Here is a 16,119-nt window from a genome sequence, read left to right as displayed (position 1 = left end):
CTGGTGAATAGATGATCTTTTACAGATTTTTTCTATTTTAGTCCAAGGGAGACCTTTTGAAGTTAAAGAGATGTTTCTGGAGGACATTTTACGAAGCACTGGGTATACAAACAAAGAGATGGTGAAGTACAAAGAAAAGAAGCAGCAAGGTCAGTGGACTTGTTAATTCTAAGGGTTGGCAATGAGAATCATTGATTGAACAAACAATTAACAGGATTATTTTCTGTTGAAATTCCAGAGTCAGGAGATTAAATGAGTGTGATCAGATGACAACAAGTACCTTTAAGCTCTCAATATTTACATTATGGAAATAGTTTATGCAATTAAAGAAAAGAAAAATCACTTTGATTCAGTGGTTGCATTCTGTTTTCACTCAGTTGATAAATGTCATCTTTTTCTAATCATTATGCTGTAGAGTTATATATAACTGGGGGCTCTGCCCACATGAATACTAAAGAAGCATAGGATGCTCTGTACCTTTGGGTGCAAATTAAAGTGCAGCTATTAAAGCAGGCATGATTTTGTACATCTTGCACTAAATGGACAAGGTATTCCCTTCAGTAACATTTTTCACTGCTTTCTTCAGGCATGGATGTATTTTTTTAAGTGTTAACACTCTTGAGCTAAACATCATTGGTTTTAAGTTGATTAAGTAGATACTGCTTCAGAAGTTTTCCTGGCAACTGAAAGTAATGATCCCAGTGATTATTTAAAGAAAAAGTAAAAAATGCAAACCCCAAAGCTATAACATTCAATATCCAGTCCTAACTGGGTATTGATCACAGTGCTCATCTCTGATCACTGGGGTCAGAAAAGTTCAGTTAGGACACTGGTGTTTGCTGATGTTTCTTCCACTAGTGTAGAAAAGTAAGTTGTTACATGCAGGGACTGTATCACTTGTCTTCAGAATTCCATTTGTGGAAAAAGATCTGGTCTGAGGTTGTGTGGAAGGTGATTACTTAAGGGAGATACTTTGAATGCAGTAGTTTGGAATAATGGAGGTTTGGGGGATTAAACACCAAAGTGTTGGGTTTTACCTTGTTTTTATAACCCTTGTTTGCAGTGGTGCACTTTGGGTACCCTTAAACATGTCATTTATGTTGGACTGGTAGTAGCATTCTAGACTAAATAAAAGAGGTTGAATAGGTCAAACTTGGTAAAACCTGCTGTAACTAACTTTTTTAGTAGAAAACAATGGATAATAAATATGACTCTAAAACTTTCTTGGGGAATACTTTGCATTCTAGAAGAGAAACAGAAGAACACTCTTGATGAGTGGTGTTCAGCTCAAGATAACACTAACAAAGGGACATCTCGGAGACAAAAATCGGTTCCAAGGACAAATGAGGAATACAAACGGTTGGATGATGGTGGTGACACAGTATTTAATCAACTGGTAAGTTTTTTCTTTTGTCAGAAGAGATGTTACAGGTGTTTATATTTGTGTTGTATTACTAGCCATTTAAAATCTGTTTTCTAAAGTTCTGTCGAGTCTTTCAGGACATTAACGTATTTTAAAGATTACCTGATGAGGATGAATGGCTCTAGCTGAAGTGTGCTCTTCAGTTCGGGTGGTTGCACACAGCTTTTCCTCAGATCAAATGGCTCGACTGCCATTGTGTTCGTACTTGCGTATGACAAAATCAATGCATGAGCCGATACCTGAGTGCTGCGTTTCTGTTGCTGCTGGGAAAAATAACCATTGCAATTCTTTGTGGGTAATGTATGAGAATAAAGACAACTCTTGGAAAAGATTAAGCTTTCAATATTGTTTTTTATTTTCAGACTGAAAAAGATGTGAATTGCCTTGAACCGTGGATAGTAAAAGAAATGGATTCCTGTCTTTCTGACATGTGGTTGCATGAAGATACTGATTCGTTTGCTCAGCTGTTAAATCTTATTTTAACTGAAAATGTCAGTGGTAAGTTTCATGTGTTATTACATAAGAAAAAAGCAACCTCAGACGTACTTAGATTTTTATGGCTACTTTTATCTCCAGTTTCAAATGGTGTTACCTTTGCATTCTGATGCCGACTGAAAAAATTATAGGGCTAGCAAAAATAATGAGTTGTTTAGTTAGTTGTTGTTTTGAAGTATTGACAGAAGTGTGTTTCTAAAACAGTGTAGAATTCATATGAACTAACTTCAGAGATAAAGTGAGGAAACAAATTCTCTTTGGACTGGAATTTGAAAGCAGTATTTGTACTATATTTAGATGAAAAAATAACATTTCTACTGGGTTTGCTGGATTTTTTTTTTTTTTTTTTACTTCTCAGTTGATTATAGGCACAGTGAAACTGGTGCGACTGCTCTGATGATTTCTTCAGGGAGAGGCTTTTTGAGTCAAGTAGAACAGTTGATCAGCATGGGAGCAAGTATCCACTGCAAATCATCTAATGGCTGGTAAAAACAGAGAAACCAAAAGATAGATTTATTTGTCAATGTAGGAGAGAGAAAGAAAATTCTTTAACATCTAAATTAATTTGCTAACTTATCACACTGCTGTAAGAACTATAGATTTTGACAGCCTCAACAATTTCTAACTCCTCATAATCACATTGTTTTCTGTAAATTCTAAATTGAATTCTTAATTACATGGTCTTGATGATGAGCTATAAACTTTGTTTCAGTAGGTCTTATGTAAGATACTGGTTAGTAGAACAACTGTAATCTACTGAATTGGACCAAAATATTTGGCAATTCTAGTTTCATGGAGCTACACATATCAGAAGATCTTTCTGTTATGTTTCTAAATATATCGTAGCATGTAAAAATATTTGTGAATCTGTAGAAACTCAGGCTTTGTGGTCATGGAGTATGTCTTCATGTAAACAGGGAAGTACAGTAAATAATTGTAGTATGGAATGATAAGAATTAGGATTCCAGGGGTCTGATATTTGGTACTAACATTTGAATAACTTGGGGAAGAAATGCAGTTTAAAGATAAAACAGTGAACTGCATAGTGAGGAGGACAGCTTCTGAAAGACATGAAATAGCCAGATGTTATGCCTGGGGTGTGACTTTTTGAGATGACTTCAAGGATACTGCAAACAGGCAGGTCTGATCTCTGCACCATTTTTAAAGGAATGGCACCTTCTTCCTCCTCACTTCCTCGTGCATGTTTGCTCCTGTGTAAAACTGACATTCTGTTGTGGTAAAGAACTGTAGTCACCTAAAAGTCAGCTGTTAGCACCTATTCAAGCACTTTCAAATGGGAAGTTGCAGATCCAGCAATAACAGTACTGATGTCAATACAGAAATGGGTACAAAAGTGTGATGTCAATTGCCTCTCTTGATGTGCTCTTCATATGCATCTTTTGAAGTGAAAAGTCTAATAAAAATACTTGTGCAACTATTTCAGGATGGCTGTGGACTGGGCTAGGCACTTTGGACAGACAGAGGTTGTTCATCTGTTGGAATCCTACAGGTAAGCTGTAACTGTTTTGCAGAATGAGTTGTATATGATATACAAAGAGTTGTGATGGGAAATTTGAGATTTGTGTTCTAATCAGAACAGGTTTTAGCTTTCCATGCTCTAAAATCTGGACTTAATAGCAATACCTTTTTTTAAGAATAGGAATATTTAAAAAAATAAACAGCAAAAGAGTTTGTACTCAATAGCATATTGTTTATGTTTACACAACTTGCTAATTCTATACTATGTACCATTTTACTTTCACATGCTTATTTTGGAAACAAATCTGTAATGTGTTTTTATTAATATCTTTTATATGCAATAGGCATATTAAAAAGAATTTACAGAAGTAATGTGTACACTAGGCCATTCAAGAATGATTTTCTGATTCACTTACAGTTATCATACTTGAAGGTAGTGTTTTGTAAAGATTATCTCTACTATAATTTCTCTTAGTGTAGTTTCTGCTAGTGGGAAATTTTTGGAGAAGACGTATCTCTTAAATATTTTTACTTGAACAGATAAACGAGAAGTATCTTTATACTTTCCTTTGCTTATGGTTGTGTTTCAATGAAGTTGAAGAAAACGAAAGTTAACACTAATAAATAAAGTGGCATCCTTCATTGGGTTAACATTGGAATCAGTAAACAGTAATAGTATGGTGATTCCCTTCTGCTACACTTAAACATCAGAATTCAAGACCAATAGTCATGTTGGTCTCGATCTAAGTTTGAGTTGATGGCTCAATGCAAACCCTAAGGGGCAGCCTTGATTCTGGTGTATTTTCCTGTTACAGCGCTTCATTCGGATTTGGAAACATGGATGAAAATTCCCTGGTCCAAAAAAGTGCTAGTGACCTTAGTGCAGAGGACAGAGAGCTACTGACAGCTTATCATCACAGTTTTGATGATGAAAAAGTGGATCTGGATCTGATAATGCACTTACTTCACAGCATCTGTCATAGTTCTGATGCAGGTAGGTAAATACCTAACCAGTGGTTGTGGATTTGACTTCTGATAATCATGCTCTTTTTTCAGCAATCCACAAACGTTAAAACCTTCTGAGTGCTATTTGACATGTATTTGAATTTTCTGTTTAACTTTGCAAACCCACTTCCTTTTTTAGGAGCAATTTTAATATTTCTTCCTGGGTATGATGAGGTAGTGAGCCTGAGGGACCGCATTGTTTTGGATGACAAGAGATTTGCTGATAATGCTCACAGGTAAAACCTTTAGTTACTGTGGCTTTTCATTGCTTCTTTTAAGGATCCTTAAAATGTCCCTTTTGTCTTGCATTAGATACCAAGTTTTCATGCTTCATTCAAGTATGCAGACTTTGGACCAGAAGAAAGTGCTTGAAAGTCCACCTTTTGGCATCCGCAAAATTGCAAGTATTAGAGGACTTTTTCCAATGCCACAATGACCTATTTTGCCATTGCTTTTACAGTTATGATAGTTTTGGTGCTTTTGGGTTTTTTTTCTTTGCAGATTCTTTCTACTAACATTGCAGAAAACAGCATAACAGTCAGTGATGTGGTGTTTGTCATTGACTCAGGCAAGGTGAAAGAGGTAGGACTGCCTTAAATTTTCCTAGTGTGATTCTAAAACACACAAAACACACAGTGCATAAATTTTGGAGAACTTTTGTTTTTTTATTTATTACTTTACAGAAAGTGAAAAAAAGCTTTTACTAGCTGAGAGCTAGTGCCTGTCAGGCAACAGTCCTTTCTGAAAAGTTTCAACATGCATTTGTTTTAAGACAAATACTGTAAGCTATCTGTCTAAAAAAACGTGAAAATCTTGAATTTCAAAAATTGTGGAGCATTAAGATACTAGAAAGGAGATACCCTCATTAATTCACTTGAAATTGAGAAGGTACCTTTGTGTCAGAAGCTGCTGTATATCTTACTCTTTCATACTTTTTAGAAAACTTCTGTTGGTAATCTAAATAACTAGTAACTTGTATTTCATGTACCCTCTTGAGTTTTCAGTTTGTATTCCTGTCTTTGTTTTTCTAGAAGTCTTTTGATGCAGTGAGTTGTGCTACAGTGCTAAAAATGGGGTGGATTTCAAAAGCCAGTGCTATCCAGAGAAAAGGCAGGTAATAAATGCCTCATAGCAGTTTCCATTTTGCAGATATCCACAGTCCTTTATGTTTAGAATAAACCACACAACATAGTAATTGTTCCTGGCCTATTCCGGTGTTGTGTTGCATAGAGGCCAACACTGGTTCTCTGCAGACGAGTAGGCGTCAGCATGTATTTCCTTGGAATAATCTGCCAAGTTGTAGAAGAGTGATGCTCAGGCATTTCCCAAAGGTCTGGGTTGTTTTCCCCCCATTAATTTGTTCTCCTTCCTCTTTCTCCCACGTAGCACCCGCAGTCACAATGTCCAGTGGGGTGTTTTCACATCATGTCTATGGGCAGAGGACTGCCTATTTCACTTTCTCCAAGCTATCCATGACTTAACAGGCCATGATTATATTCTTCCCAGCACTGCGGGTGAGGGCTTAGAAGTTTATATAGCAACAAATGCCTGTTTAATCAATCATATTGGCATTAAGCTGCACGTATGCACATAGATGTATATGACTGAGAGAATTTGCTGTCCCTCATTCACTCACAAGTTACTTCATCTTTATTCTACCTTTTACTCCAAGCATCACTTCTTTTTAGGGGATGTGAGGGGAAGCAAGAAAGTTTGCAACTGGTTCCTTACAACCAAAGATGATTGAGATTTGGACTGGTCTTAGGTTAGCAAAAGACCCGCAGCACTTTACATTAGAAAAGCCTTGTTTTTCTTTCTCCAGATTTCTCAGTGTTGGGTTAAAATTACAGTAAAAAATTGCCACACTCTCAAAAATAATTCATTAGAAAACTTTCACTTTGCATGTGACTTAACAACACTTTCTTCATGGTAGTGTTTCTTCTTTTTCATTCTGAGTTTCTGTGTCTGTTGGCTTTTGGTTTTGTTTTTAGAAAGAAATCCTCATTTTCACAACTTCCCATATTTTATTTTCAAGGGCTGGGCGCTGTCAGCCTGGGGTCTGCTTTCGTCTCTTCAGCAGGCTCCGATTTCAGAATATGTTGGAATTTCAATCTCCAGAACTTCTAAGACTGCCGCTTCAGGTGCATGTTCAGTTAGAAAATATAATTTTAAAAAATACAATGTCCTCAAACCATACCGTTAATTGCAACAAATCATGTGTTTGGCAGCTGCTTCCAAATCTTGGTAATCTTTTTTTGTTCTGCCTTTTACCTTGCAGGAGATCTGTTTGTACACAAAAATTCTGGCTCCAATTAATTGTCCAGTTGTAGACTTTTTTATGAAAGCTCCTGATCCTCCGCCTGCTGTAACTGTGAGAAATGCTGTGCATATGCTTAAGGTCAGAAAAGGAATAGGTTTAGATGGTAATTGTGTTTGATCCCAAATTTGTAGTGTAGCAGTTTACTGACTTCAGTTTGTACTGAAGTGTATCGGTCGTGCCTCTCCGGTACGGAGGCTCCGCCGATACGGTGGTAATAAGAATGCGTGCACCACGGCAGGTTGTCTCTCAGGCGCTGCTTTATTCGCTGAGGGCTGGGTGTCAGGGAGGATCCGCAACCCGTCCGCTCGGCAAGGGAGCAGGCTCCGAGAGCCCCGAATAAGGGGCGGGGTAGGGCTTATAACAGGTGGCAAGTAGGAGGGTACAAAGGGTCCAATAGGAATGGGGTTCGGAGGAGGAGTTGGGATGGAATAATTGGGGTACAGCAAATGGGGATGAGGGAAGGGGGCGATAACCGGGGAAGAACCAATTACAAACAGAGAACTTAGGAACATTCTAGAACTAAAGGCAAGTACAAAAATGATTGACATAAAGATGGGCATAACTGACAGTTACATAACATAAGGGGAGTGGTAGGTTTGCTGGGCAGCTTGGAGGCGGGAATCTATACAACAGCCTCCTCCCAAGGCATATTCGGGGGGGCTTTCCCCAAGTCCCCTACCACACTGAAGCTGTTTTTACTTACTTAAGGATGTTTTGAAGTTTTGCTTATTGTCTGTTTTCATTTTGTGCGTGGGGATGTGTTTTTCCATGTCAAGGGAAGAGAGTGCTTCAAAGTCTTGTCTCTGTTAATAGTTTGACTTGCTTCTTTAGAGTTTGGAAACAAGTCTAGTTAATGTCCATTATTCACATCCTTTTTGCTTTCACTGTAAATTGATTTTGTCCACTGTACCCATCCCCCTCTCCTTTATTTGTTTGTTTGTTTGTTTATGAACAGACCATAGATGCCATGGACCCTTGGGAAGATCTCACTGAGCTTGGTTATCAGCTGACTGAATTACCTGTAGAGCCACACCTCGGTAAAATGGTGTTGTATGCTGTAGTTCTGAAGTGCCTGGATCCTGTTCTGACCATTGCCTGTGCTCTTGCCTGCCAAGACCCTTTTGTGCTGCCCATGCTGGCCTCCCACAAGCGTGCAGCCGTGCTGTGCAGGAAGCGTTTTGCGGCCAGGACGTTCAGTGACCACATGGCCCTGCTCAGGGCTTTCCAGGTAGTCTTTCATTTCAGAGAGTACTAATCACAGCACATCACCCAAGCAAAATGCAGATGTACCAGTTGGATGTAGAGTGGCGGACTGTTTCTTTTTGCCTAGTGCCTTTCCTGTGGATTGGACTCATAAATTTGTGAGGGAACCCTTTTTGTAGTATGTTTTGTTTCAAACCTTAGAAAATTTGGAATGTTTCAACAATGTGCCTCTTTGCATCCTACTACACTGAACTTTGAATCATGATCTTAATGTAATGATCTTTATTTATTGTTTTAACTTGACATAATCATCACTGGAGTGAGCACATAAAGAGAATCTAATTGTTGAACAGAAAAAATAATCTGGTTTGATACATTAACTTTTAGAGTGGGTTTTGCATTCATTTTATTGACATAAATGTAATCTTTAAAGAAAGTGAAGTTTTTAGTTTAAGTCCTTCAAATTAATAGGCAAATGTAAAAACATTTTCAGGCATGGCAGAAGGCACGCAGTGACGGATGGGAGAGAGCCTTCTGTGAAAAGAACTTCCTATCCCAAGCCACAATGGAAATCATTGCAGGAATGAGAACACAGGTGCTTGGCCAGCTTAGAGCCTCAGGTAGAGAAGTTGGAAACAATTTTAATATTGTTTTAAAGCCAAGCATATAGAAATTGTAACAAAAATCGTGTTCACTGGTGTAATTTTCCTTAATTTGAAATACACCGTCATGCACACACTCATGCAGGGTATGGTGCAGATGAGGAATTGTGGCTGATCTAACTGAAAGCACCCTCATCTCCACATGCCACTGCATTTCATGTTTTAATGAATTATTCCCATAGGAAATGTCTTTATATTGTAGAAAATAGTGGTATTCTGTGTCAGTATGAAACCCCTTATCAGGCAGGATTTCAGTGTAATGGTTTCTTCTTGGTGCTGTTAAGGTTGGCAGTGGTAAAAAATGCAACAAAGAAGTCATTTATTTCACCTTTAGTTTCTGACTCCTTTTGAGAGGCAAACACAAGGTAACATGGCACTGTTTTGTCTCTTTCATTTGTCAGGTTTTGTGAGAGCCAGAGGAGGAGCTGATATTAGAGATGTTAATACTAACTCTGAGAACTGGGCTGTAATTAAAGGTGCCTTAGTGGCCGGGATGTATCCCAATCTTGTGCATGTAGACAGAGACAGCCTGGTGTTGACGGAACCAAAGGAGAAGAAAGTGCGATTTCATCCTACCTCTGTTCTTGGTCAGTCTCAGTATAAAAAGGTAAAGACACTTGGAATTCATAGTTCAAAAAAAAGGGCACTAAAAGCTGTCACGTGTTTTAGAAATGTCTTTTCCTATTTGTCAGTACTTCAAAAGCAGTATAGGCATTTAACACTACAGCTTTAGAAAATACTGTTCTACCCAGCTGATAGAATTGGAGTTGATTCATTTTTCCATCGTTTCAATTAGTCCTTTCTTTAGATGGAACAAGGCAAAAAGGCAAAAAAACTGCCCTGCTATAAAATTGTTTTAAAGATATAATGATCCCGATTCTTAAAAGCAAGTTTTTCTCTGATACTTTTTTTTAACATTTCTTTTTAAAGCAGCATATTTTGTTTTATCATGGTAGGATAATTGATGAATCTGATTGAATTCTCTCACACTTTTTTATGTGCATGTATATTTTTATATGTATATAATTGTAGATGTATTTAATTCTCAAAATACAGAATCAGAGAATGGTTTGGGTTGGAAGGGACCTTAAAGCTTATCTCATTCCAACCCCGGCCACGGGCAGGGACGCCTTCCACTAGTCCAGGTTGCTCAGAGCCCCACCCAGCCTGGCCTTGGGCACTTCCAGGTTGAGGCATCCACAGTGTCTCCGGATAAAATGAGAAATACATTCAAATTTACATTAATTACAGTTACCTGCTCTTGCACAGATTGCCCCAGCAAATGGACAAGCTGCAGCCATCCAGGCCCTCCCCACAGACTGGCTTATATATGACGAAATGACGAGAGCTCACAAGACAGCAAACATCAGGTGCTGCTCTGTTGTGACACCTGTCACCGTGGCCCTCTTCTGTGGACCAGCCAGACTGCAAAGTAATGCCTTGCAGGCATCTTCATCCTTTCGAGGTACACTGGAGTCTGGATTTGGGATGTTCCCGTTGGTATACATCAGCGTGTGACATGCAGAGCTTATTTTTCAGTAATATTTAATACATGTATTGTCTGATTCTGGAAACAGCGCCTGTTATAATTCCTGTAGCTATTCAGGAAGAGTTTGTTGGTTCTGTAACAAATCTCTTCATTTTGGGATTCCTTACCTATTCAAGTCCATAAATTACACAGTTGTAGGGTCTCAGAAACTGCAGTATAGTTTGTAAGGAAAGAATGCAGCCACAATGTCTAATGAGAACTGTAGTACTGGTACTGAGAAGTGTAGTATGCATGTTCTTTTTCTACAGACTACTTAATTTGATACATTGAACCAGATGATTCAAACAGAATAATTTAGAAACAATCAGTATGGCAAACAAGTCATGTTGCTTCTGGCTAACACATACATTTTCAAGATATGTTCTACTGATAATTTTTAATTTCAGTTAACTGTACTATTAACTGTAAGTAATAGGGAATATATATACATTTCCTTCTTCTCATTTAAATTAAGTCCTATTTGAATGGAAGCAAAAATAACTGCTTCTAGTTGTCATAGTTTGAATCAAACTAAAAGTCCAACTTATTTCTAAAGCTTTCCTGTCTTGCTTTTAAACTGTGAACCTTAGAGTAGTGCTCATGCTGACTGAATTGCACTTAAGAAAAAGAAAGAATCCTAATTAATAGCCATATATATATTTTTTTTCTTACTAGGTCTTTAACTCTGCTGTTTTACTAGGAAATAGAGGCATGTGTGATTTTGCAAACAGCTTTAGGCAAAAGTTGTATAGTGGCCTGTGAATACTGGTGAAGGTACATGAGTTGGGTCACATCGTATCAATCCAGGTTTTTACATAGTAGGACCTTCAGCAGGTGTAGGACCTTCAGCAGGTCTGGCTACTTGATTGCTGCTATCTGGAGCAAAGACTTTGCAGTGTATTTGCAGAAAAGAAGAGGTAGTTTTACAAATGTTTACATTTAAAGTCAATTTTAGAAGGAAAAATATTGCTGGTAATACAGTAGTACGCGGGTTTTTGTATAGAAATAATAGTAGAAAAAAATGGAAATTCTAATGAACCTTTTGTCTTTAATTCAGGGGGAGGGGTATCTAATGATAGCAGCGACAGTGAGAATGAGGACAGGACATCTGCTGATCTGGCACTGCTGAAGCTGGATGAATGGCTCCATCTCAAACTGGACCCTGAAGTAAGTAAGAAATTACTCCTGGGTTTGCTTCATGTAGAGGAATTGTAAAAAGATGTGAAAAGGTTTTTGTAACATTTGAGTAGCCAAGAATTTTCTCCAAGAATGTCATGGTCCATTTGGGTCTCTCGAACTAGGTACTCTGTGATTTAACCTTTACTTCACAAGCTCATTAAGAATTAAACGGCTTCAATCCCCTTTGGCACAGAGTTGTCTGTTGCATGAATTTGTGTATTCAAAATCCAAGTTGCAGTGTTTGATCACCTGTCACCCATACCTTTCTCTTCTTTTACCTGTCAGCAGAAAGAAAGAGAATAGTCACCTAAGTCAACAGTGAGAGTGCTCATCCCTCTTCCTCCATATTGGTGTGGGTGTCCTGTCTCTCACAAAAGGGAGCAGGAAAGCCTCAGCAATCCAGATGCTGTTGGGTCTGTTTCAAAAACTTTCTGGGCAATATGATGTTTCATATCTGAGCTTGGCAGTTTTGTCCCTTTCCACAAGTCAGCAGATTCTGAAGAGACTGGCAGACAAAAAATGATGGGTGCAAGGGACAGCAAGCTGCAGGTGACAGTGACAGCATAAGGGCCCTTCTGCTCCTTCTGGCCTCCTGTCCTGCCTGCATGGTGCTCCATCAGGCCATAGCACAAGCTGGGATAAGCCAAAATCTGAACCAGAGCTGAGAGAACAGTCACATTGGCATATTGTGTTCTTCTTTCTCTGAGAGGATAACCAAAATCGGATCAAAAAAGGAGCACTTGAAGCTGAAGTTGCTGAGAGAAAGTTGCTGTCAGATTTTGGAAGGATAAATTTCAAATCCTCTTTGAAATAGAAGTCTTTATGTCATTGAGGAGCTGTGGCTGTGGTAGGAGGCAGTTTATGGGTCATGAAACACACAACTTTACCAACTCTAATAATAATACTCTCTCTCCTAGTCACGTCCAGAAGAGTGATTTTTTTAAAATTTATTGTAATGGAAGCATTTTTGGTAGCAGAATTAGACAATAGTCGTCTGAATTTAGTCATTACATTTGACCAGGTGTCTATGTAAGAAAAATATCACTTAGAACTCTTTTCCATCAACTGTGACTGAAGAGTACATGAGTAGAGACTGACTTGCAAGGAAGGGCATAAAGCATGAAAAAACTGGGTTTTCTTGAAAGAAAAGAAGGAAAAAAAAAAAAGTCTGTGGAATTACAATACAAAGCTAAGTTTAGTACAGAGCTAAATGAAATGTTTCCAAAATGACCTTGTACCCAAAGAAAAGAAAGCAAATTAACATCTTAGTTTAAATATGGATTATTCCCCTTCCCCAAGACCTTAGTTTTGCCTTTAATTGTGGGCCCTGTTTATATTAGAATGCCAGGTGCTGCCTGATAGGGAAAAGACAGGGTTCTCTTGCCTGTGTGATCTAATTTTCATCAGTATTTAACAGGATTGGAATTTATTACAGGCTGCTGGTATGCTGCTGCAACTCAGGCAGAAGTGGCACAGCTTGTTTCTGCGTCGTATGCGAGCTCCTTCTAAGCTGCGGTCTCAGGTTGATGAAACAACTGTAAGAGCAATTACAGCTGTTCTGAGTGCTGAAGAACAGTCTGCAGGTCTGCAGCAGCCTTCAGGAATTGGCCAGAGACCAAGGCCTGTGACTTGTGAAGAACTTCCTTTGGCACCTACATGGAAGTCAACCAGCAGCAGAAAAAGCTCAACAGAAACAGAATTGTCTGACTCCTCTCATGCTGAAAAGTAAGATGCTGAGGTCTTCTCCTTACTGTAGGTTGCAGTTTATGTATACAAGTATCACTAAAGTTTCTGCTAGTAATAGGAGGTGGAAACAGCGGAAGTACAGTGGGAAGGTGTTCTACTGTTGTATGCTGCATTGTAATCCCAAAGAGAAGTATTTCATACCTGGGGCTGCTGTTTGAGAGAGCAGTCAGGAATATTGTCCATGAATTGTGATGTTTGAGAAGTAGCAGAAGAAGTTTAACAGTAACATTAAAAAGCAATGAAGGGTCAGTATGAGTTTTTAGTTAGGCTTTAATAGATTTTGTAGTTGCTGTAATACATGTGGTCATGCAGTAGGCTGACAGGTCGATGTAAATTGTTCAGTGACTACTTGTGAAACTCAAGGTATGTCCTCTGTAGGGCTTCAGTGAAATCTACTTCTCCTGCACTCCACCAGCCAAAGAAGTACAAAGAAAAAGACATTTTGCTCTCCAGACAATCCTCAGATGATAGATCAGCTCAGTCCTCAGTGAAGCCTGCAGACAGCAGTAGCTATTCCAGCCCCTGTGCTACTCCTTCTTCTCCAGTGTCTGGAAAGGTAGAGTTCTCTAACATACCACCCTGCTCTTCCAAAGTAATAGAATTTCTTGCTGATACCATTCTGCGGTTAGGTATTTTACTGATAAATTAGGAACCTAACGGAGCTTTTCATTTGTAACACTGCATAATACTTTCTTCTGGAATTTAAAAATCTAGACTAAATATCCTTGTTTCACTAGTTTAATACAGCAAAAATAATTTGTGGACTGCTGAGGTAAAGCTATCCAAAGTAGAAAAAATGAGATTTAAAAAAAACCCCAAACTTGTTGTAATAAACATGTATAAGTTTTTTTCAACTAAATGAGTATATTATATGTACACTTCTGAAGTTTTTGGATTTTGCCTTTCTCTGCATCCATAATAGATTTTCAATATCAATACTGATTCGGTCTTACCTGCCTTACTAGGACTGATTTTTGTGATGGTTATTTTAACAAAGCACACATTTTTAATGAGATTACTGTGACAGTTGTCCCTGTATACTTGAATAGTAGACTGCAGTAATAATAAGGAGATCATTCAGAGGAAACTTCATGGACTCATTGGAGGATGTAGTAATTCCTCTTGAATCTTTCAGCTTTTAAATTAAGACAGCGTAAAAGGAAGAAAACATGTTTCCTGAATATAGAAATGCGAGTAGTGTGCTGTAGGCTACACTCTAGGATGATTAATTTTGGTGTCATCTCAAGGTCTGTCAGACTTTAACCAATTCTAATTAATCACTAGGCTTTTTAATCCTATTCTGCTCTACTTGTTTCCTGCCCCTCATGGATGAATTACTGTGGAAGGGGCTAACAGCAGGCCTGTTAGCTGAAGGAGCGAAAAGAAGCTGAGAGGCAAGAAGAAGCTGATCAAGAGCTCTCTCCAAGGCTGCTACCAAGGAGGCTGAGAGAAGAGAAGAACTGGAGAAAGATAAGGAGAGAACTGCAGCCAGAAAAAGCATTTTTGGAAAGTTAACTAAAGTCATGTTACTGTTCACCAGTGGTGTTATGTTGATTTTTTGTGGCCCATAGTTGGGGTAGAAGAAGTATAAACAACTAGAAAGTTTATAAAAGGTCAGCCATGTTCGGTAATAAAGAGTTGCCATCTGAGACCGCCTGTGGTCTGTGCTTTGTGTGGCGACCGCCTCACGATGCAGTGTATATACCAGTGACAGCTGGTGCCCACCGCGTGGAGCAGCAGCCTGAGCAGCGTGGTCGGTCTGGAGCCACGCGGGGTCCCAGCGACTGGCAGCCCTGACCCGCTGGGGAGTAGCGGGGGAGGCGGCGCTGGTGCAGCTGAGAGTGGCGGGTGGAAGCCACAGGCAAGTCCTGACCTGATTTTCTCCTATCAAGACACCTGGAAGCAGGTGGGGCACCAACTAGTAATAATGGGAAATAAATCTAAAGAGGAAGAGACTGTTTTGGCTACATAGAAAGCTTTGTTAAGAAATAAGGGAATTACTACTTCAGACTATGCCCTTTGTAGTATATTGCTGTGGGCTAGATCATAGGATTTTGCCACTGATCCTGACACAGCATTTAGTGTTAAAAGTTGGAAAAAAGTCAGGGACAAGCTGTGGGAAGTCACCTGAGCGGGAGATAAAACTATTGTCAATCTAGTTGTTACTTGGAGATCGCCTTTTGAGGCATTAAAGGAATGGAAAACAGCGGGAACAAGCAGAGTACAACGTGGATGAAGATTTGGGGTTGATAAAGGACTCTGATGGGAGGGATGAGTCAGATGGGGCTTTTGATGGGGGACTTGTTGAATACATCCTTGAAGAAGGTGCAGGTGCCCATGGAAGTTACCAGGCAGGCTACCAAAGCTTCCAGGAAAGTTGCCAGAGTTTCTGCGCTGGATGCTGAAGCTTTTGGGAAAGCTGCTAAGGCTTCCAGGCAGACTGCCAAAGTATCTCCTTCTCAGACTCCTAAGCCTCTTTATCTCACACCTGCACAGCAGCTTTCAGCGCTGCCTCTATACACTGCACCACTGCGCCAGTTAGCTGAAATGTCTTTGGCAGAGAGACAAACCCAGCTGTCTGCCCCCTGCTCCCCTCTGACGCTGTTGAGGCAGCATGGGAATGAATAGACTTTGTTCAGAAGGCTGAGACTATAACTGATTTATTTCAAAATACATCGCTCTTTTATACAGAGCTTTGTGCAGACCAACTCTATTGGTTCTGAAGTGAAAACATCACACCCTATTGCTGTGCAGTGGATGACATACAGTAGTGAAACCTAATTCTAAACAATGTTAAAAACAAGAGAGATAAAGAACTTATTTACATTCTTTCTCAACACTTTCTCAAGCTTCTACCTGGTTAGAAATTTATGGTTTTTCTTTGAATCTAAGACCTACACCCCTCCACTCTAGCCCAGCCATTTGCCCCCCGCCCCCCTCTGAGCTGCATGAACAGTTGCAAGGTCGTATCCTCCACTGCCAGACAGTGACAGCAAATCAAGTGAAGAGTCACCCGCAGTAACGCCTGAGTTGGGGCAGGGAACTGTTGGCAGTTCAGCTTCTAATAAATCTAGCCCTA

At 39.3% G+C, this 16,119-nt stretch overlaps 1 protein-coding gene across 1 annotated transcript; it reads left to right on the top strand.

The window, feature by feature from the left end:
* Window positions 1-1,162: 1,162 nt before the first annotated feature.
* Window positions 1,163-15,725, top strand: LOC144248358 (3'-5' RNA helicase YTHDC2-like). Its single transcript, XM_085565958.1, has 15 exons — window positions 1,163-3,428; window positions 4,213-4,391; window positions 4,542-4,638; window positions 4,715-4,802; window positions 4,904-4,984; window positions 5,434-5,516; window positions 6,438-6,543; window positions 6,681-6,800; window positions 7,678-7,950; window positions 8,419-8,545; window positions 8,989-9,194; window positions 9,857-10,052; window positions 11,173-11,282; window positions 12,730-13,019; window positions 13,419-15,725. Exons 1-15 carry the CDS (start codon window positions 3,364-3,366, stop codon window positions 13,687-13,689), a joined length of 2,292 nt encoding a protein of 763 aa, XP_085422084.1. The 5' UTR covers window positions 1,163-3,363; the 3' UTR covers window positions 13,690-15,725.
* Window positions 15,726-16,119: the final 394 nt, after the last annotated feature.

This window comes from Lonchura striata, chromosome Z, assembly GCF_050655825.1.
Source record: "Lonchura striata isolate lonStrDom1 chromosome Z, ASM5065582v1, whole genome shotgun sequence".
Lineage (NCBI taxonomy): Eukaryota > Metazoa > Chordata > Aves > Passeriformes > Estrildidae > Lonchura > Lonchura striata.
This window is presented reverse-complemented; position numbering and strand designations above follow the sequence as displayed.